Source organism: Dermochelys coriacea, chromosome 8 (genome assembly GCF_009764565.3).
Source record: "Dermochelys coriacea isolate rDerCor1 chromosome 8, rDerCor1.pri.v4, whole genome shotgun sequence".
Classification (NCBI taxonomy): Eukaryota; Metazoa; Chordata; order Testudines; family Dermochelyidae; genus Dermochelys; species Dermochelys coriacea.
This window is the reverse complement of record NC_050075.1, coordinates 18,153,609-18,178,030: the sequence shown is the minus strand read 5'-3', so window position 1 is coordinate 18,178,030 and position 24,422 is coordinate 18,153,609. Positions and strand designations below refer to the sequence as shown.

General features: G+C 41.8%; 1 protein-coding gene across 1 annotated transcript in view; it reads right to left on the bottom strand.

Moving 5' to 3' along the window:
- The window catches only part of SH3RF2 (SH3 domain containing ring finger 2), a 76,857-nt gene extending 59,601 nt beyond the window's left edge, over window positions 1-17,256 (bottom strand). The window contains exons 1-2 of the mRNA XM_038412530.2: window positions 17,192-17,256; window positions 15,460-15,969 (exon numbers count right to left, since the gene is read on the bottom strand). Of these exons, the coding sequence (XP_038268458.1) occupies window positions 15,460-15,840 (381 nt within the window). The 5' untranslated portion in view covers window positions 15,841-15,969; window positions 17,192-17,256. The remainder of the gene's footprint in view (window positions 1-15,459; window positions 15,970-17,191) is intronic.
- Between the last annotated feature and the right edge of the window lie 7,166 nt (window positions 17,257-24,422).

The following is a 24,422-nucleotide window of genomic DNA, read 5'->3' as shown; positions in this document are numbered from 1 at the left end:
GAGGCCTTGGAGCCCCCCTCCAGCACATTACTGCTCTGATTGCTAGAGCCGATTCACAGTGTTTAGGATGATTTTGGCAGGCTCAAACATGGCTTGGTTCAGGTACATTTGGATTTTCACTCAAGTGACTTTCCCAGCTGCAATGTTGATAATTCTACATGGGAAATGCCCTGGAATCTCTCTTGCCTGCACCTGTAAACTCAAATGCAGAAAACCATCCAAACCACGTAGTCTCCTCCCAGATTGGCATAGTTTCCCTGGACTAAATAACAGGAGCCTGATTCTGATCTCAGTTTCATGGGTGTAACTTCACTGACAGGAATGGAGTTACTCCTGAGTCTTGCTGGCACAATGCAGAGCAGATTCAGGCTCTAAATATCTTTAAAATGCTGGCCTCTGACAGGGAGACTGTCAAGAGCACATTCAAAAATGTTTTGTCCATGGTTGTTGGAAATCAGGCTGCAGTCATTGTCAGTTAGATAGACACAGATGACCAGAAATAGAACTGGAACATTGTAAATGAGCTGTGAAAAACAAAACTAGACCCAGATGTGCCACCCAAAACATTGGGCAGGACATTGAGAAGCAGAGATGCTGCAGAGAAGAGGCATGGCCATTCTTTAGTGAACGGACCGGAGAGTCAATGTAAACGGCTGCACAGATCCAAGATGTGCTTGCAGTTCTATTCTGCTTCAAGTACTGGATTATTTGTACAATAGCATGAGGGGGTTAAAGGCAACGGCACACTGAGGCAGTGGCCGGCCTGTTGGTAGATGTTTATGTACCTCACTATGCTGTGCTCTGGAGCAGTGATTTATTTCTAGGAACAAGGTTTTCATCGCTAGGAAAAAGAAACCCAAATCTGGAGATCTTCCGAATTGACTTCTTGCCTGTTGGAGGCTTTTGATTCAGTTTGTAAATGTCTGTTTAATTCTCTTCGGTGCCATTGCCCCTTGGTCCCATCCTGTGCTGCTCTGACATCAGTTAGAGATGGGCCAAAATCTATAATCTGGATCTATATTTTGAACACCCCAATGTTCAGAAGTGTTTGGATCCAGAGTTTCTGTTCAGACCCATTCCTAATGGAAGCATGTGAAATTGAAGCCTACTTGTCCCTAACTCCTCCAGACTGGCTCTGTGCCTTGTGCTCCATCAAAAGTCTGAACTAAGTTTAGTCAAGTGTTCAAACCATACAGAGGTTTTTGAAAGAACATCCTCCTCCCACTCCCTGCAAAGCCACAGAAGAGTAAAGACTGAGGATCAGTGTCAACATGTGAGAAAGGGGGGGCTGCAGCTCTCCGGCAACAGTTACTTCTCCTTATCATAAAAGCAAACTCTTAAGAGGTGCAAAAGTGACATTTCAGGAGAAATGAAAGGACTCGTCTTCATTGCCTAAGACAGTGGTGCCCAGCATACTGCCCATAGGCCATACACAGCCCACCAGAGCATTTCATGAGGCCCAGGCCTGCCCATAGCTATAGCCACCTGAGGGGTCTTGAACCCTCAACTACTCTTTGAGTGAACAAAACTCCATTTTTAGTTAAACATGAAACTAGATACAATCAAGTGGGTGAGTTTTGCCTGACTTCATCTTTAATTAAGATTGCTTTGCATGGTTTTGCTCAGTAGTTTTCACCTCCTTGAGGACTGGTCTGAGTGAAGTTTAGTAGTGACCACAGGCCACTGACAGTTGTCCGGTTTTGGGTGGTCTATGTGAAATGAATGGGTTGATCATAATAGACAGGAGGCCGCATCACTAACCCACCACCATAATTTACAATCTTGGGCCAGGTCGATGCTCAAAGGTAAGTCAACCCACTTACGTTGCTCATGGGTGTGAAAAATCCACACCCCTGAGTGACATAGTTGAGCAGACTCAACTCCTGGTGTAGGCAGCACTAGGTCAACAGAAGCAATCTTCTGCCAAGCTGGCTACCACATCTCAGGGAGGTGTATTACCTATGGCGACACCTATGGCGATGCTCGAACACCTCCTCTTGCTTTCGTAAGTGGCTACACTGAAGCGCTACAGCAGCATAGCTGCAGCACTGTGGCTTTGCCATGGTGGCACTTTAAGTGTAGACACAGCCTTGGTTTCAATCTTGCCAGCCTTTACTCACCTGAGCAGTCCTGAATCATATGCGTAGGCCTATTGACTGCAAAGGTGTATTTATGAGTTAAAGGTTTTCAGAATTGTTTGCAGTCTCATTAGAGAGACAATGGGTAACTCAACACAGTGAGCTATATGCTCAGCTCTAGGAGTGGTTTCTGTAGATTATATTTGCAGCACATTGGTGGAATGGGGTGTGGCAATCTGTGCTCATGCTGCACATGTTGTATCCATTTCTGTTGGCTAAACTGTTTCCAGTTTGGTCAATCTATTGTTATCTCACGTGCACTAAGTTCCCCTTTAAAACAAAAGATGAGTAGCCAATATAGATATGAATAGGATGATCTGTTGACCCTTTCTCTTATAAATGCATCTCATTTTAGCCATATTCCCTTTCCTTTCAACCTCCGTGACACACACAAGCATGAAGACTTCTCAATTCCGAATCATTGTACATGCTATGCAATAACTTACAAATTCCCATTGTTTGAGACCAAGGAAGCATATTATATCTTGCCAGACCTACTTAACTTTTTAACAGATAAGTAAAACTGTTGTTGAAGTTTCAGGACTGCAATTTGGCACGATTATACACTTATTATAGATAACTTGTTGGCTTGGGCTGTGTCTACCCTAGCCTTTGTCTTAAATTCTCCCACTATTGCACTTCTTTGATAGAAACGTTTACTTAGGCCAACTCTACACTCCAGACTTTTGCCAGCATATTTATGTCAGTCGGGCATGAAGTGTTGTTATCCCTGACTGACATAAGTGTGGTCCCCAGTGTAGACACAGCTATACAGGTACCAGCAAAACTGCACTTGTACAGGAATACCTTCTTCCATTTGTGAGGGGTTGCTTTGCTCTTCTGGAACAAAGTGCAGCTTTGCTGTTATAGCTGCATCCACACCAGGAACTTTGCTGATATCAGGATTTCTGTTCCGGTAAAATGCTCCTCCTGTAGACATGGATTCATACTGCTGCAATCACCTCACTATTGTTCTGGATTTTTTGCTGTTCAAGTGGTAGTACACATCATTTTGTTTTTCTTACATGTAAGAAGTGAAGACATGGCACAGACATGGTATGGAACATACATGGTACTTGTGCTACTTGAATTCTGGCAGTGTGCAGACAGACTATTCTGTTATGCAAATGAAAATACAAATATACATATGGAGTGAGTGCCAAAATTGGAAGCTTGAGCTCTGAAACAAATACCCAATCTAACAATTCTCATTTACAATGACTTTGCTGCTATCAGTCATTATTATGATTTATATTACGGTAGCACCCAGAGGCCTCAACCAAGATCACAGTCTCATTGTGATAGGTGCTGTACATATACATAGTAGCAGAAAGTCGCTGCCCAGAAGAAGTTACAATCTGAAAAGGCAAGTGAGACACAGGGGGTGGGGGAAGAAGTGTTGTTACAGATGGGGAACAGAGACATTAACTGACTTGCCTAAAGTCACACAGGAAGCCTGTAGCAGATCTGGGAACTGAATCCAGGTCTCGTGCATCCTCGTATAGTGCTAGAACCACATAGAAATAGAAGGCAGGTTTTTATTGCTGTATTGACTTCCATCCTTCAGAGAAGAAAGCATGCTTTGTGACTCTAGTTAATGAATGAGCCATGTTCAGACCTGGTGGGACTGGCTGCAACTCGTATGGAAGCTGATGATGTAAGTGATGTAGATTTAGCAAAGTATGGAAAACACTGGCTTAATTTACCCATTGAGTGTAAATTGGTCAGAAACCAGGTGTAACAGACTGAAGAAAGATATCAAGAAAAGTAACCAAACATAGTATATAAAAGCATGTAATATAAAGTAAAGAGCATGTAAATTATGCTCACTGGGCTAATTTCTACTCCGCTGCAGCTGTGCATCTCCACGGCAGCCAGTGGTGCTTCACCTGTGTAGATCACAGCACTTCCCTAATCTGCATTCGACACACAACCACACCCACAGTTACATCATTTGGTGAATTTGGTATAAAGTTGCAGATATTTACTGGGGAGGGGTCGTGACTGAAACGGCGCAGAAAAAAATGATTAAAGATAATACTTTGCCCCTTTTATCACAAAGAATCTCAAAGCATTTTACACCCTGAAATTACATGACTCACTACTGAAATGCACACATCCTGGGGGTGGAACACATCAGCTATTTAACAGTGCACAGTAATACCGCACAACAGGTCAGGATGATGACACTACCATATTAAGTATTATTGTATCTGAAATTTTTAGAAAGGCAGAATTAATGTCAAAACAAAGTATAGTTCAGGGATTATACCAGAATCTGGCTTTATTTGATGGTTACAAATTCTTTTGTACATACAATATTATGTAGGTGGTAGGATGATTTATTCAGACCTGTCCCTAACCCAGCTTCATCTTTTCCTATCTTCTTTCTTGGGGAGGTGGAGGGAGGAAGTAGGGGGAAGGATTTGTCAGCAGTATGTATCATCTTGGTGCTGTAGCTTATGGGAGGCATAGTATATTTGCTGCTCGTGGTAACTACAACAGGCATGTGTGAGCTGTAGCCTCTGCATCAAACCTTTTACAGCTGTTCCATTCATGGTTATTGCTGTCGGACTTTTTCCCCACAACCGTGTCAGCAATCTGGGACAGTGTTTAAATTGTGTGTCATGATTTTTAAATGGCATCAGAAACAAAATGTGCCAGCCCTCAACATGTTCAATCCTAATTCTTTGTACTTTAGAACCACAGTTTAATCCTCACCCAGGATTATTGTCAATAGCAATGGGAAGTTTGTATTTTGCTTCTGTTCCTCTGATTTAAGAATCTTATTGCTTGTCTCTGTAGCCATCAGTATCCTTAAATTCCTAGAGTAGGGCAAATTTGATCATTGAGTTTATCACCTAATCATCGGATTAGGGCAGGAAAATGTCAGGGACAGCAGAGTGTTAGTAACTGTTTGAGTGGGTGACTGGGCTTTTTGGGGATGGACATTTGATAGTTTGCTTATAGCAGCAGCAATCACTAGAAGTGGTCATCTGCTAATGCTCCACTAGCAGAAAAGCTGGTTACCTGTGTAATCATAGGAATTACATATGGAAAAGATTTATTGGGTCCTCTTGTCCAGGTCTTTGCCCATGGAAGGTATGAAACCCCATGGCATGGGCTACTCAGAACCTCTGCAGAGCAGAAAGTTGGCCAAGGTGCAAAACCCCAGAGATTTTGTTCAGAGAGGTCAAGTGGAAAAGGAAATCATCTGAAAGGTCTCTGTTCACCATTGTAAGAATCATTGCACAGGGCCCCAAACTCTCTCTTCATAGGCATTGCAGCATGTGATTCATAGGCACTGCAGCAAGTTAATTCAGAGCGGAATATTGTTAATCATGGCACATGCTTCTAACCATTAGCTTGGATGTGAATGACTGGGTCTACCAGACCTTGCCCCAACAATAACAGGAAGACCTTGATGCTCATACTCTGTATCAGGAGTAGTCAATTGGCAGACCACAGACCAAATCCAGACCACCAGATGCTTTCGAATAGACCCCAAAATCTTTTTATTTACTTATCATCATTGGTTTTTTTTATTCTTTTCTGTGGAGTCTGGACCTCCACTATACCTTGACCAAGAAATTTGGACCTTGGCAAAAAATAATTAACTATCCCTGCTCTACACAGTCTCTTGGCTGCATGCACTCTTGACCAGGACCTCAGTAAGTACTGTGACAAGCCAGGTGGGAATTTTCATCACAGAGTAGGTGCCTAGAGACTTTGAATCAAGAGGGGTGGCCTGAATAATCCAGATGACATGTCTGTGCATTATGTGGTACTTGAACAAGGGAAGGAAGATGATACTGCTCAGAGACAGGTAGGGCTGCCAAAAAGATGGCAGTATGTGTCTAGATAACCAATGCATGTGGTAGGTCAAGCAGTGATGGAACCGTTTGGAAGATCACAAAGACATTCCGAACTCTCTTAAAGGAGAAGAGACCATCCCCATCATTCTGGGCCCTAATGATAGTGAGTGTGCAGCCTGACACCACTGCCAAGATCACTCTCAGAAGTTCTTCTCGTCTCTCACTAGATTCGTGTGCCAGTCTGATGCTGGGGAAGGATAATATGTAGCTGTGTCATTCTGCTACCTACATATATATATGGAAGACAGTATCAGTGCTACTCAAAGTGCCTGCTAAGGGAGCATCTTTTGGTGCGAATGCCTCATAAATAATACCTACAAAACAAAAGCCAACATTTATCTGCAAATGCTATAGTTTTCTTAGCGAGGAGGAGAACTGAAGGAGATCAAGAGAAGAGTTTAAAATTGAAGCAACGAATCAGTATTCTTCCTGTCAAAAACTAGCCTCAGACCTCTCAGATCATCTTTTAGAATAACCCCAGATTAAAAGCAAAACTGACCCATGAATCTGCCTTTTCTTTCCCCTTTTGTCCAGCAATGAAAATTACAAAATCAATCCATTTGACTTGAACTCCATGATCACAAACCCAACCAACCACCAGTGTGGAATATTTGACCGGAGAATAAAAGTGTCTAAGACTTTCCCCATCCATGCCTCCAACTGCAGTATTTAATAGATGAACATAGCACTCTGCTGAAAGCCTGGGTTATTCTATTCCTGACTTGCCATCTGAGTCTGACTCATTGCCTTGGTAACAAATTAAAACACTTTTTTGGGGTGTGTTTTGCTATTCAGGACCTAATTTTGTAAAACCAGGGAAACCAGTTTTTGAGATTTAGGGCAGGTCATTTTGCTATTTGTCAATGCATGGCACTACCCTAATCCAACCTCTTTGCTTTCTTATTCGTGATTAATTTATTGCAAACCCGTGCAAACTATGTGTCGCTTTCTCCATGCATGCCCAAGTCGGAACTGCACTCATGCTGTGGGATGGTAAACAGCTGAGAGTTTGCATGGAGCACAAAATTGGCTCATGTATGGTCATTTTTGTTCCCCTACCAATTGTGTGAACAAGAGCGTCGGGTGATCTGTAATGGATCGGGGATAAATATCTCTGCAGTCTTTCCATGTTTCTGATAGATGGATTCAGGAGGGGGACTTTTTCTCCCTGTAGTTATTTGGTCACTCTCTGCATTACTAGTGTGGTTCTTGCTCACCATCACCCAGCTCAGCTGGATTAGAGGTTTCTAACCAGGTAAGTGATTAGTAGATTCATAGATTTTTAAGGCCAGAGGGGACCATGAGGTCATTTAGTCTGACCTTCTGTATAAAACAGGCCAGATAATTTCATTCAGTTCCCCCATACTGAGCCCGTTAATCCCTACTCACATTTTTAGGTGAATTTGTGTGCTTCATCCTTTCTCCTGCTCCAAGATTAAATTTTCTTCTAAAGTTCTTACATGAGTGGCCTTTCTAGTGAGTTCCTAATGCTGCACAATTCAGAGCTGAAATCCTCCTCACTGAGGGTGCTTATAGCTGTGGTTTTGGATTGTGCTCCCATCTAATGAACATGACTGAAAGTTTTGATGTCCCCTGTACACACTGGTAACTATATTTTTCATAGGCTAGCAGGAGACATATAGAGACCTTAAAACGTAGCATGCAGTGCTGCCTCTTGAAAGCCTGCTGTATCTCTAGGGCTAGCCTCTTTTGCTGTTCATATTGTCAGGCTCTCTGCATTTCAGTGAATTGCTTTCTAATTCCACTAGGTGGCAATTACCACACTAAGACCATCGGGGCAGGGGGGCCAACAACGTTGTGATGCACAGAGGGTGCACATTGCAAACTGCATTATTTGTTCTGGCACTAGGGAAATCATTAGTCAAGTCACATGTAGGATACCAGAGGTGCCAATTCAGATTTTTTTTTTAGGAGGGGAGTAAATTCCAGTTTCCTCCCCACCCCCTGTAAGGACCCCAGGTCTCCCTCAGTTGGGGAACCTCCTGTCTCTTACCCACATTGGGTATGAGCCAGTGCTACCAGGGGTCAAGTTCTTAATGGACTCCACTATGTTCTGCCATTCAGGAACAGATCCCATGGGCCAGGTGGCAACACCACTCAATGAAATTTGGCTCAGCTCATACGGAGGGGCGGTCAGATCAAATGTCAGTGGTGCTGAAATCCACACCGCTCTAGTAGCAGCTGTACTAATTTGGTACAGGACCTCTGCTTAAAGGTGTCAGGCCGTGCCCCACCACTCTGCTCAGCAGCCTATGGAACTTTGAGAAGTGCAAAAGCCTTGTGGGGGAGGACCATTAGCTCCCTGGATCTGCTAACTGATGACACTGTAGGATACCCTATGCTGTTTTGGTCACCATAAGCCAAATCCTGACCTGGGGCAATAGTATGGGAAAAGGGGCATAGGTTGCATCCTTTTCCAGCAGCATAGCCCAGCCCTAGGAATGGAAGGAGAACTGACTTCATCTCTAGCTGGTGGACAATGGCAGCCAGCGTGGCATGAACAGACCCCCAAGTGAGCAGCACGTATACCACTATCTGCAGTAGCTGCTAGCCATGGAGAAAATGGTCCTTCGTTTAAAAGAAACAGCAGTGTGTGCCTCACCCTGAGTCAGTGTGCACTGATAGGAAAACTCTTGTTCCTAATGCATGCTCAGCATTTATCCACTCCTTTCCCCTCGAAGCCCGACCTGACTCTAATTAATAAGGACAGGATTTTGCCTTGTGATGTTAGGTCATTCCTGAGACTGGAAAGGAGCAGAATGCAAGGGGAGGAAAGCTAAGTATTGCAATGGATCCATAACTTGTTTCTTGCTGCACTTGTCTCCTCTTTCTGGAATCCTGGGTGCCAGTGCAAAGAATGTTGGATGCATAGTTTCAAAAGAGCTGGCAAAGTAAATCCTGTCTGTCAATTCAAAAAGGAGTTGGAGATGATTTCAGAAGAGAAGAGAAGAGAATAGCAAGGCATAGTCACTATATATAGGACTCAGTGTGAAGGTGGTGACGTTGGAGTATACTGTATTTTTATCTCAACAGAGGAGGTATCTGTCTATCTCCCATAAAATGCTCTGTGTGTGTGTGGGGGGGGGGGGGGAAGGGGATTCTCCACTGAGACAAGAACATAGGCCTCAGGTGGACTAGTATTTTCTGTGTTTCTAAGGGCAGAGTTTCATACTCTCTGGATATTTTTGTCTGGCTCTGTTTTTTTCCTGTATTTCCATGCACTATAATGTTCATCGCCCAAATAGCAGTTTAGTGGCATGATTCATGAACAGAATATCTGTGTCTGGGCTATAGTTTGGCCCTGCTACACTTTGGAGGACTATGGAAGCTTCATGCATAGTGCTCCACACAGAAACTTTTTACTCTTCTCACGACTGTCAAAAATGTATTTTATTTAGTTTGTATCCAAACTGAAGCTTTTCCCCTGAGCTGTGAAGTATGCCCTCACCTAGAAAGTAACCATATATTGCACATGGAGAGGATGGCTTTTAACAGTCTAAAGTATTCAGGTTAAATTATTTACACACCCTAGCATTCAGTTCCCAGCAAATCCTTTAGCCCTCTGTTAGATTGAGTTCCATGCAGTTTATTGTATGGGGATCTTTCAGATAACACTTTTAAAAGCAAAAGTCTTATGCTTTCTACATAGGCATTAAAGATCTCATAGCACTCTTTGTAACAGTTGAGGTTTGCCCTGGTTTCCTTTGCAAAAATTCCTCCTGCCCCTGGCTCTTGAGCAGTAGGCTGTGCACTATTAAATGGCCTGTGTCCTCCAATTCAGAAATGGCTGCACTTCTGTGGTGTTTGTATAATGATTCACATATGTATTTGTGTATGATATATAAACAGATTACATTGTATTCACATATGCAGAGCATGAATAAAAATGATTTAGGTACCACCAGGTAAAAAATATTTAGAAATGTGCTGGAACTATAAAATACCCTTTCCCTTTGTAGGAGTTTGGCTCTGGCTGTGAAATTCTTGGCTATGGTCTGTCTCTAGATAATATTATTTCAGCAGCTCTGCTGAGGCTCGTATGCACTTTGCGCTTGGAATGGTTTGAATTCTTTGCTTGCTCTGTGGTGACGGGATTTGTTTTAGTTTTTTGGCTTTGTGAACACTCCTCCTGAGCTCAAGAGGCTGAAGAGCAACAGCTTGCTGTGTATGAGTGGCAACAAGAGGCTTCTTTGCCAGGAGTTGAGAATCCAAGCAAATGGTCTTCTTGTGCCCAGCTCTAAGCTCTTTCCATCTCTCTCAGCTCCATATGTTTGTAGGATGGCTTCCTAAGTGTAAGAAAACTGTATTCCCGATTCTGCCTTTCATGACACATCTCAGGTGCAGTGAGGCAAGGAACAGAGTAGATTATTTTATTAGCCTTGTAAGAGGAAGTAGCTTGAGGCTGATGCACAGCTTCCCATGGCAGGGAAAAGAAACGATTTCCACTGGGCATCACTGATTTTCCCCACTACAGTCATACATGGACCCTGCATCCATGCACACACAAGCAAGTGACTGATGTTAGCCTTGTAATGAACTATGGTAGCTCATACAAATGAGATGCTAATCTCACTGAGCTATCTCAGGGCCTGATCCAAAGCTCATTCATTTCAATGGGAGCCTTTCCATTGACTTCAGTGGGCTTTGGATCATGCCCCAAATGAGAAACATTTAAAAATAAAATAATGCTCTCAACTCTCCCTCAAGAGCTACCTTCTCAGAAATTCTAACTGTACCTACTGAATATGCCCCAAAGATGTCTGGCTCACCCCAGCCTCCATTGTAAAAACATCGCTGAGGTGAATTCCTCTAATTTCACCATGTGCAAAACTGTTCTCACAGATCCAGTCCATAAGTGGGTTGCTTGCTGAGATCTAGAAGACAGTTGTTTATTATACTGCAGGAATGTGTTGAGTCTGCCTGGTGCTGATGGAGGAAAGGATTAAATACGACTGGGGAGGTGCTGGGAAGGATGTGGAATAACAGAAGAGGTGTGTAGGCGAGTGGTTTCTCTCCTTGTGTATATGTGGCAGGGCAGGAGAGAGGAGGGGTGGGGAAGGTTAAAATGTTAATGAAGATTCTTTAGGAGTTCTTAAAAAAATAGTATATTGGAGAATGGCCAGGGCAGCCTCACACGTTACTCTGCATCAAATGGGAAATTTCAGTGGTGAGAAGGTAGTTGGTGGGTTTTCTCCTAGGAATAGATTGCTCTTTATCAGAGGCTCTAATAGCTTGTTTTTCAGAAATCTTAAACTGAGAAGAGTCACCAATTTGAATCATTGTTACAGTTCATCTGAATGCAAACAGTGAGCTAGAAATCAATAGGCTTCAAGAGATATCTCTGCACCTTCCCAGAGGTTTTCACTTCACTTTGTTAAACTGGTTTTTTTTTTTTGTAATCAAGTCATTTCAAGAACATACGAAAGCTGCTGGAGAGGATCAGGAGAGAGGGAAATCATCTCAGAAGTTCAAACTTGTTCTTTTACAGCTATGAGATCTAAAAATACCCAAGAGACCAGGCTGCTGTCTTTCAAAATTCCTTCATCCTAGCTATATAATAAAAATGCTAGTCATGTCTAAAGCTTGAGCCAAAGCCCATGGAACGACTCCCCATGACTTCAGTGGGCATTGGAAAAGGCTCCTTCAGCACCTTCCAGCCCAAGGTCTTAAAGGGCTTTACAATTATCAAATAATTTTAGCTTCACAATGTACAGTACCTCTGAGCTAGGTAAGTATCACCATTCTACAGATGGGAGAATTAAAACAGTTTAATCCCAATCCCACTGAAGTCAATGTGGGTTTTATAATTTGGTATTTGCCCAAAGTCGCACAGAGAGTCTGGTGGAAGAAATGGCCTCCAGATTGTTGCTCCTGTGCTGTTACCAGAAGACTCTCCTTCCTCCCAATTTGCTTAACCAGAAAAGCATTTCCCTCTATGTAGCTATGTTCACAACAAGGGCAACATCCACATACATTTTTTCCATAAAAACATTTTTATGGAAGCCTCAGATTACTGTGATTTATCTTGGTGATTAGAGAATATAAACTCAAACACTCCCATGATGTAGACAGAAGATCAGCCATAATTTTTTAGTCTTGAATTTTTACACTATAAGCACGTCTGAGGTTAATTGTTACCGTTTGAGAGTCAACACTAAGGGCTAGTTCACTTAGGGGTGTGTATGAATGACCCAGTACAGCAGCTAAGGAAATATGTCACTGCTGTATTTATTCTGAGCTACCAAAACATGTTGCATTTTGCAGTACTTTACTGCTGAGGATCTCAAAGTGCTTTACAATATTAAGTAATTAAGCTTTACAGCACTCTCCTATAATATGTTGTTCTACCCTTTTCTCAGATGGGTAGACTAAGACATGAAGAAGTTGAGAGACTTCCTCAGTCTTACTCAGTGAGGCAGTGCCAGAGCAACAAACAGAACATCACAGTCCTGTTGTCTAGGATTCTTCCCAAGCCAGCAAGGAATAATCTAACTAGCTATTCTTATGCTCAAGGGTAATTTGATCTTGACTGTTTTTGGTAGGAGCAAATAGCTGCATGACACCGCTGCACAATATCAGCAACAGGTTTTTCCTTGTCCTGAGAGCTAAGTAAAATCTAAAGCACACAGAGAAAAAAGAGTAAGATGATCATAAAAAGGAATTAAGCTTTTGAATGGGGGCTGGATTACACAAGGGTTCTGAACAGGATAAATTATGAAACTTTTCACCTCAAGGTGCAAACTCAGCCCATAGTGATAGTGACTGAAAACAACTGGTTTCAGAGTAGCAGCCGTGTTAGTCTGTATTCGTAAAAGAAAAGGAGTACTTGTGGCACCTTAGAGACTAACAAATTTATTAGAGCATAAGCTTTCGTGAGCTACAGCTCACTTCATCGGATGCCATCGGATGCATCCGATGAAGTGAGCTGTAGCTCACGAAAGCTTATGCTCTAATAAATTTGTTAGTCTCTAAGGTGCCACAAGTACTCCTTTTCTTTTTGAAAACAACTGCTATTTGATAAGTGACTAGTAGCCTCTTTGAAATAAATAAATGATTAATTCCAGCTCCTAGAGGGGAGCTATTTTATATTGGAAAACCCATCATTGGCCATGCCACTGATTGTCATTCTCATTGGCAGCTTTAATACAGTGGCCAAGGGTTATATGGTGATGGAGACTGAAATGCCCATGTGGTGTTCTCTGGAGTGAAGAACACAGATCTGGGTATTGTCAAAGGAAGTTTGTATAACCACTATCTGATGTATTTGTTCCATCTGATGTAGTGCCCTATGTTCACTCATACAATAATTTAAAGAATGACATGATAAAGTAAATAGCAGGAGATTGATTTCTTATAGTATTGTGCCTGCCAAACCTTCCAATTAATGAATCACTCTATGAATATTGCAGTTTAGGCCCTTTGGGCTGTGATTAGTCTACGATGTTTGGGACTGGATTTGAGTTGCAGCCAGAATTTGCCTGATCTGGGTTAAATATATTTTGTGGCAAAACAGGTATGTGTGCAAGAGAACTAGGTGATTGATTTCCTCCATGCTGACCTGCTCTGGTTTCTTATCTGGCCAGTGACCTAATGGAATGAAAATGAAAGACGACTACTGGCAGCGGTAAAGCCAGCATGCTCACTTAATAACCCCATTGGGATTACAGTAATAGCCACCAATAGGCTACCAAGTTTGCTAGTGCTCTCCAGTGGGATTTGCAGCTTATAAAATGTCTTCCCTTTTTTCAAAGAATCTGGTATTGAACAACCCTCACCTTTCACTTTTTACTGTCACAAGCGGATTGCAAGTGACCAAGCAATTGTAAAATTTCATTTGCTGCAGCATGCATGATGAATGTAACAATATAATAATGGAAGCAAAGCAAGTCTTCTAATTTCCCTCCTCTGTATGTGTGTATGTATTTATTTATTTACTTATTTATCATATGAATTTTGGGCTGATGAAAGGTTGTGGATTGACCATCTTGGAACCACTAGCCCTCCATTTACTACAGACCAGGTCTAGAACACACAGCGGTAATGCATGCTTACCCATATTGTCCCTGTGACATATGTCAATCCTGACCTTAAAGAAACAGACTTCTATAACTGAGGGAAATTCAGACTCTTGGATAAGGCTGCAACGGGATACCATTAATGTCACTGTGCCATTGATGGAAATTGGAATAAAGATACAACATATTTCTCATACACCACCCAACAGCTACCAGGGAGTAGGAATTCTGGATCACTACCACCAATCTGTGCTCGATTTGCACCACTGACTGATAATAACAGCCATCTATTCCCCTAAACTGCACAGGTCTTTGGTGGCCACATCAGAAGGAGGTCCAGTGCATAAACTTCTCGGGCAACAATGTCACATTTTCTCACGCTAAGGGAAAAATCTGAGATTCATTCTTCAAAGATCATTTTTTAAAGTGCCACATATGCAAGAAGAGTTTCTAACTCAACAGAGGTTGTGAGATTTAATGGATGCATCTACCAAATTGTACTTATATAGGGTACAGTATAACAAACTGTACCCGGTTCTAAATGTATACAGAAATATGCTTGTACATAAATGTTACATAAACACAATGCACATGCAAGTGTGTGTTTCTTCACTGTATGTACATTTGTAAATTCATGTCTCAGACAATCATTCTACCCAGATACCCTCTGCCTTTACAACCCTTTGTTCTTGAGTATTATGAAAAAGGTTTAGATGAGCATTATATGAAGAGTGCCTAGGAATCGAAGCGATGAGAAATTAGGGACAGGAATCCAATGCAGGTAAAATAAAACCTAATGCCACCCTTTACACTAAATGCAGACAGAACCAAACCTATTCAAAGGGTCAAATAACATGAGTTGAATATATAAGAAAAAACTGCTCTTATGGGATGCTGCAAAAGCCACTGAGGACTTCTAAAATTAGACTGGTAAAATCACTGAAGGGAAAAAAAGACCAGTCTCAGTCGATGGATAAAATGAAAAGACTTTTCAATCTCTAACTTTCATGATTCTGCATTTCCCGAGTTAATCTCGGACGGGAGATATATGTACCAAAATATCATCTGCAAGTCAGAGCACACAATATTTCTGGCCCAACTGAAACTAGCAAACACCAGAAAACTCATGATGAAAATTGTTTTCTTGAAATTTTTGCAACCTGATTTTCAGAAAGACAAGTTATTTTTTTGATTAAGCTTGAGATTTAATGTTGTTACTGCAGAGATCAACTCAAAATAGCCAAATAACACAGGGAGACAGCAGGCAGATTTGTAAACAAGTGAATTAATCTCTCCTATTTTTAAGTATTTCTGCAGTGTTACTAACATGAAGGTTTTCATAATTCTTGACTCATAATAATGCAACTTTTTCTGCCTATGAAGATATTAAGAAACATGGACTCTCCTTACCCCTTCCATATGGATCCTGGGATTTGGTGCCAGCCTGTACTGATTAAGTTGTAAACCTCTTGGATCTCCCCTGTCTCTCCTGATGGAAGCAGGAGAAGTCAGGACCCGAGATCTTTGGACTGAGCCAAACCTCATAACATTTTGTCCATATCTGACACCGTCCAGTAAGCGAATTAGAAGCAAGTTGGACGGTAGCTCTTCAATACTGCAGAAGACTAGAGTTCTGCACTCTGGGCACCTCAGCTCATTTTGGGATTTCAGTATCCCCTGTAGACAAGGCTTGCAGAAGGTATGCTGGCATGGTAGCACCTTGGCCGTGACATCTAGCTTTTCAAAGCACACAGGACATTCCAACAGGTCAAGTATAGCGAAATCGTCCATCTTTAGTGAAGAACTCCAGTCTCATGTGAGGCCAGGAAAGTCCACATAATACATTCACCAGAGCATTGGGTAGCAATTGCTTCAGTACCTTCAAAAACGACACTGAAATCCTGAACTCAGAAAACCATCCTGCATGAAGGAAAAGAGAGGAGGAGGGAAATAAAAGAACAGAACTTGACTGCTACAGTATGAAATCTATCCCACCTACATTGCAAAGCAATACCTCACGAGCTAATTTGCAAATGTATACTTTGCTCTCACATCCAAGTTTGAAGTGAGTCATTTGTGATTCAGTACTAGTGAGAAGAATTGTATTCAAGCTCAAGTCTGCTGCAGGAGAGACCAAGTTTCTGTTTGTCAGGGTAGATAAATAACCCTAGCTCAGATTGAGGAAACTATACTAATTCATGCCAGTGCCCCAAAGCAGGGCAACTCAATCAAGACCGGAACATCCCTTCTCACATGTACTGTAGGAAAACTTTGCTGTAATACTTTGCAGTCTATTCTAATGTTAATTTTGAATAGTATAACAATACTTTAACCAGGTCAGGAGTGGAGATCCTCTGGTAAATATCCCATAGAGTCGAGAGTAAATACGTTCAGTCTTAACACAGCAGTTTAGTTACACACAATCCCACGCACACCCACACTGTTTCATTTTTAACATCTTTCCTAATTAGCTTTCTTTCTACTAGTTTTGGCAGCAATTCTATATTAAAAAAAGTCACCCAAATACAAACATAATTCTTGTACCTTGAAGAGAGACTTTAGTTAAGGAGTTTAGTATTACTTTAGTTAAAGAGCTCTGCAATTTCATCCTCACCTAGACTAGTTGCTTTGCTTAGCCTGAGAAGTCATCATTCCCTCCCACAATGTAAAGTCACTCAACCTGTTTAGCTCCTTTTACAATTGTATGTTGGTTTACACTGAAATATGTATACATTTTGGATTCAAGTTATGGCTTGTGAAAACAAGTACAGTTCTGTAACACACAGTAGAAGAGTGAGTGTGTGTGTGTGTGTGTGTGTGTGTGTGTGTGTGTGTGTGTGTGTGTTAAAAAAGAAACCTAACCAGGAATCATTTCCCTTCTGATGCTGAAACAAATATTGCTAACCCTGAAACCTGCTCTCTGAAAATCCAGTGCAGCACCTGTGCCATGTTAAATACAAAGATTTTGTAGGATACTTTGCCTAGTAATCAAATATATCTCAGTGATCAATATATACTGGAATATTTCCCCACGGATAAGGAACATTATAAACAGCATAACTTCATTTGTTAAGTTTGTGTTTGAAGATGTCTGCCCCAAAAGGAAACTCGAGCAGGTTGCTAATTCTTGAAGTACCCATACCTTGCGTCTGTGCCCCTTCTAAGACAAAATCAGCTCTGCACAGCTCAAGAGATAAGAGCTCTCCCTCTCCCCAAATTGCAATGCTGTTGAAAACTTTAACATAACAACTATGTACGTTACTCACTGACAGATCATCTTACATGGCCAGCCCTGTTAACTCTCTCACTGCCTGACTCATAAGCAAGTTTCAGAAAGAAATTCCTGTACCATGGTTCTGGTTAGGAGCCAGATCCTGATTTGGTGTTCTGATCTCAGTGGAATTTATTCTGGACTTGCACTGCATAAATGAGATCAGAATTTGGACCTTCCTCTTTCTTGTCTATGCCACTGTGCTTGTGTCTGGGAAAAGGCAGGAACCACTTTTAAAGCCCCTTTGCTATAAACACTTGAATCAAAATGAAGCAAAGAAAAAAGATAGATGCAGTCTCGGAAATAGGCAGCAGTTAAACTTAGCATTATAAGAGTTTAGATTTGTCATACTGGAAAAGACCAATGATCCATAGACTAATACCCTGTTTCTAGCACTGGTATGGAGGCAGCAGACCCTCCAATGGCACCTCTCTTTGTTATATTTTATCAAAAGTGGGAATCCACTTTCTGATCTGCTCTGATGATCAGCTTTGTCTTAAAGCTTGAGCACTGTGATATCTTATCTACATACAGGGGGCTAAAGTAGCAGAAGGACTTAGAGGCCTAAGTCCAACATTTAGGTGCCACTGACATTCACAAAACCCCTGCTCAGCTGCCGCCTAACACAGTAGGCACCTAAAAACTACTTGGCACCTAAATTTTAGGCTAAAAGTTCCCTAGATGCCTATGTTTCTACCTCTAGGCATTTGCACTGATGCCTCACTCCAGCAACCCAAAAAGAAAAGGAGTACTTGTGGCACCTTAGAGACTAACAAATTTATTAGAGCATAAGCTTTCGTGAGCTACAGCTCACTTCATTGGATGCATTTGGTGGAAAATACAGAGGGGAGATTGATATACACACACAGAGAACATGAAACAATGGGTTTATCATACACACTGTAAGGAGAGTGATCACTTAAGATAAGCCATCACCAGCAGCGGGGGGGGGGGGGGGGGGGGGAGGAGGAAAACCTTTCATGGTGACAAGCAAGGTAGGCTATTTCCAGCAGTTAACAAGAATATCTGAGGTGGGGTGGGGTGGGGGAGAAATAACATGGGGAAATAGTTTTACTTTGTGTAATGACTCATCCATTCCCAGTCTCTATTCAAGCCTAAATTAATTGTATCCAGTTTGCAAATTAATTCCAATTCAGCAGTCTCTCGTTGGAGTCTGTTTTTGAACCTTTTTTGTTGAAGGATAGCCACGCTCAGGTCTGTAATCGAGTGACCGGAGAGATTGAAGTGTTCTCCAAGTGGTTTTTGAATGTTATAATTCTTGACGTCTGATTTGTGTCCTTTTATTCTTTTACGTAGAGACTGTCCAGTTTGACCAATGTACATGGCAGAAGGGCATTGCTGGCACATGATGGCATATATCACATTGGTAGATGTGCAGGTGAACGAGCCTCTGATAGTGTGGCTGATGTGATTAGGCTCTATGATGATGTCCCCTGAATAGATATGTGGACACAGTTGGCAAAGGGCTTTGTTGCAAGGATAGGTTCCTGGGTTAGTGGTTCTGTTGTGTGGTGTGTGGTTGCTGGTGAGTATTTGCTTCAGATTGGGGGGCTGTCTGTAAGCAAGGACTGGCCTGTCTCCCAAGATCTGTGAGAGTGATGGGTCGTCCTTCAGGATAGGTTGTAGATCCTTGATGATGCGTTGGAGAGGTTTTAGTTGGGGGCTGAAGGTGATGGCTAGTGGCGTTCTGTTCTTTTCTTTGTTGGGCCTGTCCTGTAGTAGGTGACTTCTGGGTACTCTTCTGGCTCTGTCAATCTGTTTCTTCACTTCAGCAGGTGGGTATGGTAGTTGTAGGAATGCATGATAGAGATCTTGTAGGTGTTTGTCTCTGTCTGAGGGGTTGGAGCAAATGCGGTTATATCGTAGAGCTTGGCTATAGACAATGGATCGTGTGGTATGATCTGGATGAAAGCTAGAGGCATGTAGGTAGGAATAGCGGTCAGTAGGTTTCCAATACAGGGTGGTGTTTATGTGACCATCGCTTATTAGCACCGTAGTGTCCAGGAAGTGGATCTCTTGTGTGGACTGGTCCAGGCTGAGGTTGATGGTGGGATGGAAATTGTTGAAATCATGGTGGAATTCCTCAAGGGTTTCTTTTCCATGGATCCAGATGATGAAGATGTCATCAATGTAGCGCAAGTAGAGTAGGGGCATTAGGGGACGAGAGCTGAGGAAGCGTTGTTCTAAGTCAGCCATAAAAATGTTGGCATACCGTGGGGCCATGCGGGTACCCATGCGGGTACTGATTTGAAGGTATACATTGTCTCCAAATGTGAAATAGTTATGGGTGAGGACAATTTCCATTCCACCATCAACCTCAGCCTGGACCAGTCCACACAAGAGATCCACTTCCTGGACACTACGGTGCTAATAAGCGATGGTCACATAAACACCACCCTGTATCGGAAACCTACTGATTTGCTGTAGCTCACAAAAGCTTATGCTCTAATAAATTTGTTAGTCTCTAAGGTGCCACAAGTACTCCTTTTCTTTTTGCAAATACAAACTAACACGGCTGCTACTCTGAAACCTCTCTTTACAGTGTGTATGATAAACCCATTGTTTCATGTTCTCTGTGTGTGTATATCAATCTCCCCTCTGTATTTTCCACCAAATGCATCCGATGAAGTGAGCTGTAGCTCACGAAAGCTTATACTCTAATAAATTTGTTAGTCTCTAAGGTGCCACAAGTACTCCTTTTCTTTTTGCAAATACAGACTAACACGGCTGCTACTCTGAAAACTCTCCTTACAGGGTATATGATAAACCCATTGTTTCATGTTCTCTGTGTGTGTATATCAATCTCCCCTCTGTATTTTCCACCAAATGCATCCAATGAAGTGAGCTGTAGCTCACGAAAGCTTATACTCCTAATAAATTTGTTAGTCTCTAAGGTACTACACGTACTCCTTTTCTTTTTGCAAATACAGACAAAAAAGCTCATTTTGCAAATACAACCCAGATGCTTAAGTCACAGTGTGATTCACAAAACAGGGGAAGATAGGAAGGGTAGCTGTGGGGCTCAATTCTGCAGGCGTGCGCAGAGGATACCTACCAGATTGCATGCCATTCAAAATCCCTTTGGAAGAGGCGGTGGAGGTGGTACTCACCATCTAACTTTTAGCCCAGTGGTTAGGACATTCACTTAGGATGTGGGAGACCCTGTGAAAATCCTTTCTCCCCTTCAAGCAGAGGGGAGAAAGGAACCTAACTTTAAACACCTAACTCCCTGAGAAGAGCTGGGCTTAGGATATACCTCTTGCCACAGCATCTTCCATTGGCTAGCGTAGGCAGCTCCTAACTCACTGTGTTGGCTTTCGTGAATCCTATTGTTAGGCCCTCTCTCTCCCCATTCATTGTATAGGGAGCCTAGTGCCTGCCCCAGGCTCTGTGAATCCCAGTGATTTTCTAGGTAATCTAAAAGGTAGGTGGTATGATGCTCTGCTTTGCAATGCCGAAGTCCCTTTGTGACTCTTGCGCAGTCAGAGTAACTGCAGATGGTATTCTTGTTCAGATCAATGTATAATTCTTTTAAGGAAACTTGGTAAACTATTTACCTCCATCCCATCGTGAGTCAGTGAGGTCCACAAATGATATATTGCTTTTTAAAAAAAAAAGCTCATTTATACCATTCTAAATGTTTTAAATTCATAGAGTAAGAGAAAAAGGTAATACTGTGACATGTTTATTGCAAAGGGAATGAAGCATTAAGGATACAGTTTCCATATCTTTAAGGTATTATAGGATAGTTTAAAAACAAAACAAGACATGGATCTATGAACATACTGATAACACTTTTTAAGGTTCCCAAATGCATATTTAATTTAGATTGGGTATTACAGTTATGGCACATTAAACACTAATCAATTATTAAAATAATTTTTGAGAATTTATCACAGTGTGGTAGACATTACATAGTATCTAACCAAGTTATTTAGCTCAATAGATACATTTTACACTTCAATTAATGCTCATTTATTGCAAAATAATGGGCCATATCCTGTTGTTGGATGTGGAAATCCTATTGTAGTCACAAGAAATAAAAAAATCATTACTAGGGGTGTTTTAGTCATTTCCGATTGAATCTAGGTTTCACAACTAACTTGGTATGTATTCTCATTTGGAGGGATATATGACTCATTTTTAGACCCAAATTTACCTGAACTCTCTTACATTATAATTTTTTGTATTATTATAGTCCCAACTGAGATGGGACTAGGAAGGCTGGACAGAATGAAGAATCAAGCCCAGAGAGTTTTGGAACTGGGGTAGCAAGCTCTGTCCTGGGTATCTCCGCAAGTGGGCTGGATGGGAATGAGTCTTCACTTTACCCTCATCCCAGACTTCAGAGGTGCTTTATGGGATCCACTTCAGTCTACACTTCCTTTATCTAGCAACACTTGGGTTCAGAATTGTTAGTGGCCTTCTCCCATGAGCCAATAGGCCTGCTCCTACTCCCACTGAAGTCAATGGGCATATTACCATTAACTCTAGTAAGAGTAGGATTGGTTCCAATATGCTTAGGGATCATTTAGCAGATTTGCTGCTCTGTAAGGTTCTATCCTGCAAGGTGCTGGGCATTCCTGTGGAGGTGAGCACTCTTGTCTTCCCTTTACTTCAATGGGATTTGTGGGGGCTCAGTACATGGGAAGACTGAGCCCTACAATAATAGCATATAACATTTAAGTAAACATGTCCTCATTTTTCGGTTCAATAAGGCATCATACAATAATGAGCACTCCCCTAATTATCTGCTAGCTCCAAATCATAACAAGATGTCCTAGCTGGAAATGGAACAGGAAGGCAAGTTCATGGTACCTTTTAATTTGTGCTGTTGGCATCAGTGTCCCTTGTTTTATTACCTGACCTCCTCTTTAGATACCTGCTTTTGCTCTAATATTCTGGTGCCCTGCCTTTGTAGCAAGGGGAATAATGGCCTGCCCTGGATTGAAGAAACCAGATACAAGGAAAAGCAAAATAGATTCCCCCTCCCCAAATTCCTGACATACCTCAATTGCATGTTTCTAAATGAACATTAGAGATTGTTTTCACTCCAGTTCTATCAAGTGCTTCTGGTGAGTCTTTATGCCCCAGTCATATATTTCCCCTACCACTCCCCACAGGTATAAACGCGTCTATAATATGGGCTTGACTTTCATAGTGTTGAGCACCCACATGTCCAGTATGGTTCATGAGAGCTTCAGGTGTTCAGCACCTCTGAAAATAAGGGTGTGTGTGGCAGGGGGTTGGGGTGGGGGCACATTCATGCATGCTGGACAGTGCTAATTTCCCCCCCTCCATAGATTTTGATATTGTTAATAAATCCATTTTAATTGTTCTTAAGCCGCATGTAACCTCTCATCTGCTTTGGCTATACTGGTAAAATTGCACTCAGGACTGAACATAAAAGCACCTGAAATAAGGATCTAGATTGTAAAGACTCTATCCTTCCAACCTAACCCAGTTACTACTCTTTCCCTTTGTAAATCTTTCTAATTTGGTTCAAATAATTGGAATGAAGGTTTCTGAAGTTTTAAAAGCTTACCTGAAACTGGGGTCTGATTCTATAAGGTGCTGAATACCCCAATTCCCACTGCTTTATGTAGGAGGCAAAGTAGCACAGAATCGTGCAGGATTGGACCTTTTAATATGGCAAGTGTTCTTTGCAGTTCTGTGGCAATATGCAGACTACTCAACCATCTCCTCTTTTAAACTTTTAGCTGTTGGAAGCACCTGTAAAGATTGCAGTCACATGGGAATGATAGTATATACTTAGGCATTAGGCATGTTGCATATTATCCCTGTGGCTCAGTTCCCCATCTATAAAATTATTTTTCCCACCCTCTGTTTGTTTTGTACATTTAGACTGTGAATTCTCAGAAGCAGGGACTTTCTCTTGCCAAGAGTTTGTCAATTGCCTAATGGGGCCCTGGTCTCAACTGGAGTCTCTAGGTGCTACCATAATATTAATACTTTGCATTTTATATAATGCTTTTAATCTTCAAAGCACTTTCCCAACAGTATTTAATGCTGGTAACATTCCTGTGAGGTAAGTAAGCATTATCCCCATTTTATATCTGGGGAAACTAGGAAGATGTAGATACATTTGCATGAAGTCACACAGCAAATCAGTGTCAATTGGGGATTAGAACACAAGATTTGACTGGCTCCCAGCACCATGCATAGCCTACTAGCCTAGACCATCTTGCCTGCCTGTTGATTTAGCAATGTTCCTCTTATAATTATGTGTCTGGAGCTATAAATCTGTCAGGCCTTCCCTTTCATTTTAAAGCTTCCATTTAATACTTATGATATAATTAACAATTGTCCTGGTCTTGCAATGTGCTTAGCGCTTGTGAGGTGCTGCATGCCTGCAGCTCCCATTGAGGTTAACAGGAGCTGAAGGCATGGCAGCATCCTGGCAAGAAGAAGCTGGGAGAAAAGACCTGTGCTTATCACGTAGTCTGGCCTTGTTTCACCCAGTACCCACCTGTTCTGTCTATTTTTCAATTCCTGTGTTACAAAGGGTGCCTTCCACTGAATAACAGTTTATATTCCTAAAGTCAAAGCAAACTTTGTTCTTCTTTAAATTAAACTTTCTCTGTTGTTAAACTTTCATTTTAAGAAACCACAGTTAGGGCAGGAATCGCCATTCTGCTTCAATATACCTAGAGCTCAAGCAGATGGTTGTCACAATTTACTGTAGCCACAAGTCTTTGCACACAAACTTATCTGCCAGAAAGCCATAATCTTTTGGCCTTTCCCCTCTGTCTCTAGTGTACTCAGCTGGCTTTTTCAGAAACTAGATCAAATATACAAATCCCAGAACATACATATTTTGCCCCTTCTCCATCTCCAGATGCATCATCGCTAGTGAAAGGTTCTGCCCTCCCAGAGAGGAGAGTTAAAAGTCAATTACTGAGGACAGAATGAACATGCCCAGCTTCGTGGGAATTTGTCTTTCCACTCCCCCAAGGAGAAAGGATTATTGTTGTTAGTAAGCAGGACAATGCCCTGCTGACTGTCAAGGCTTAATGAGCTAGTATTGCAGCAGGGGTCACCTTTGTTTTCTTTGGGCTGT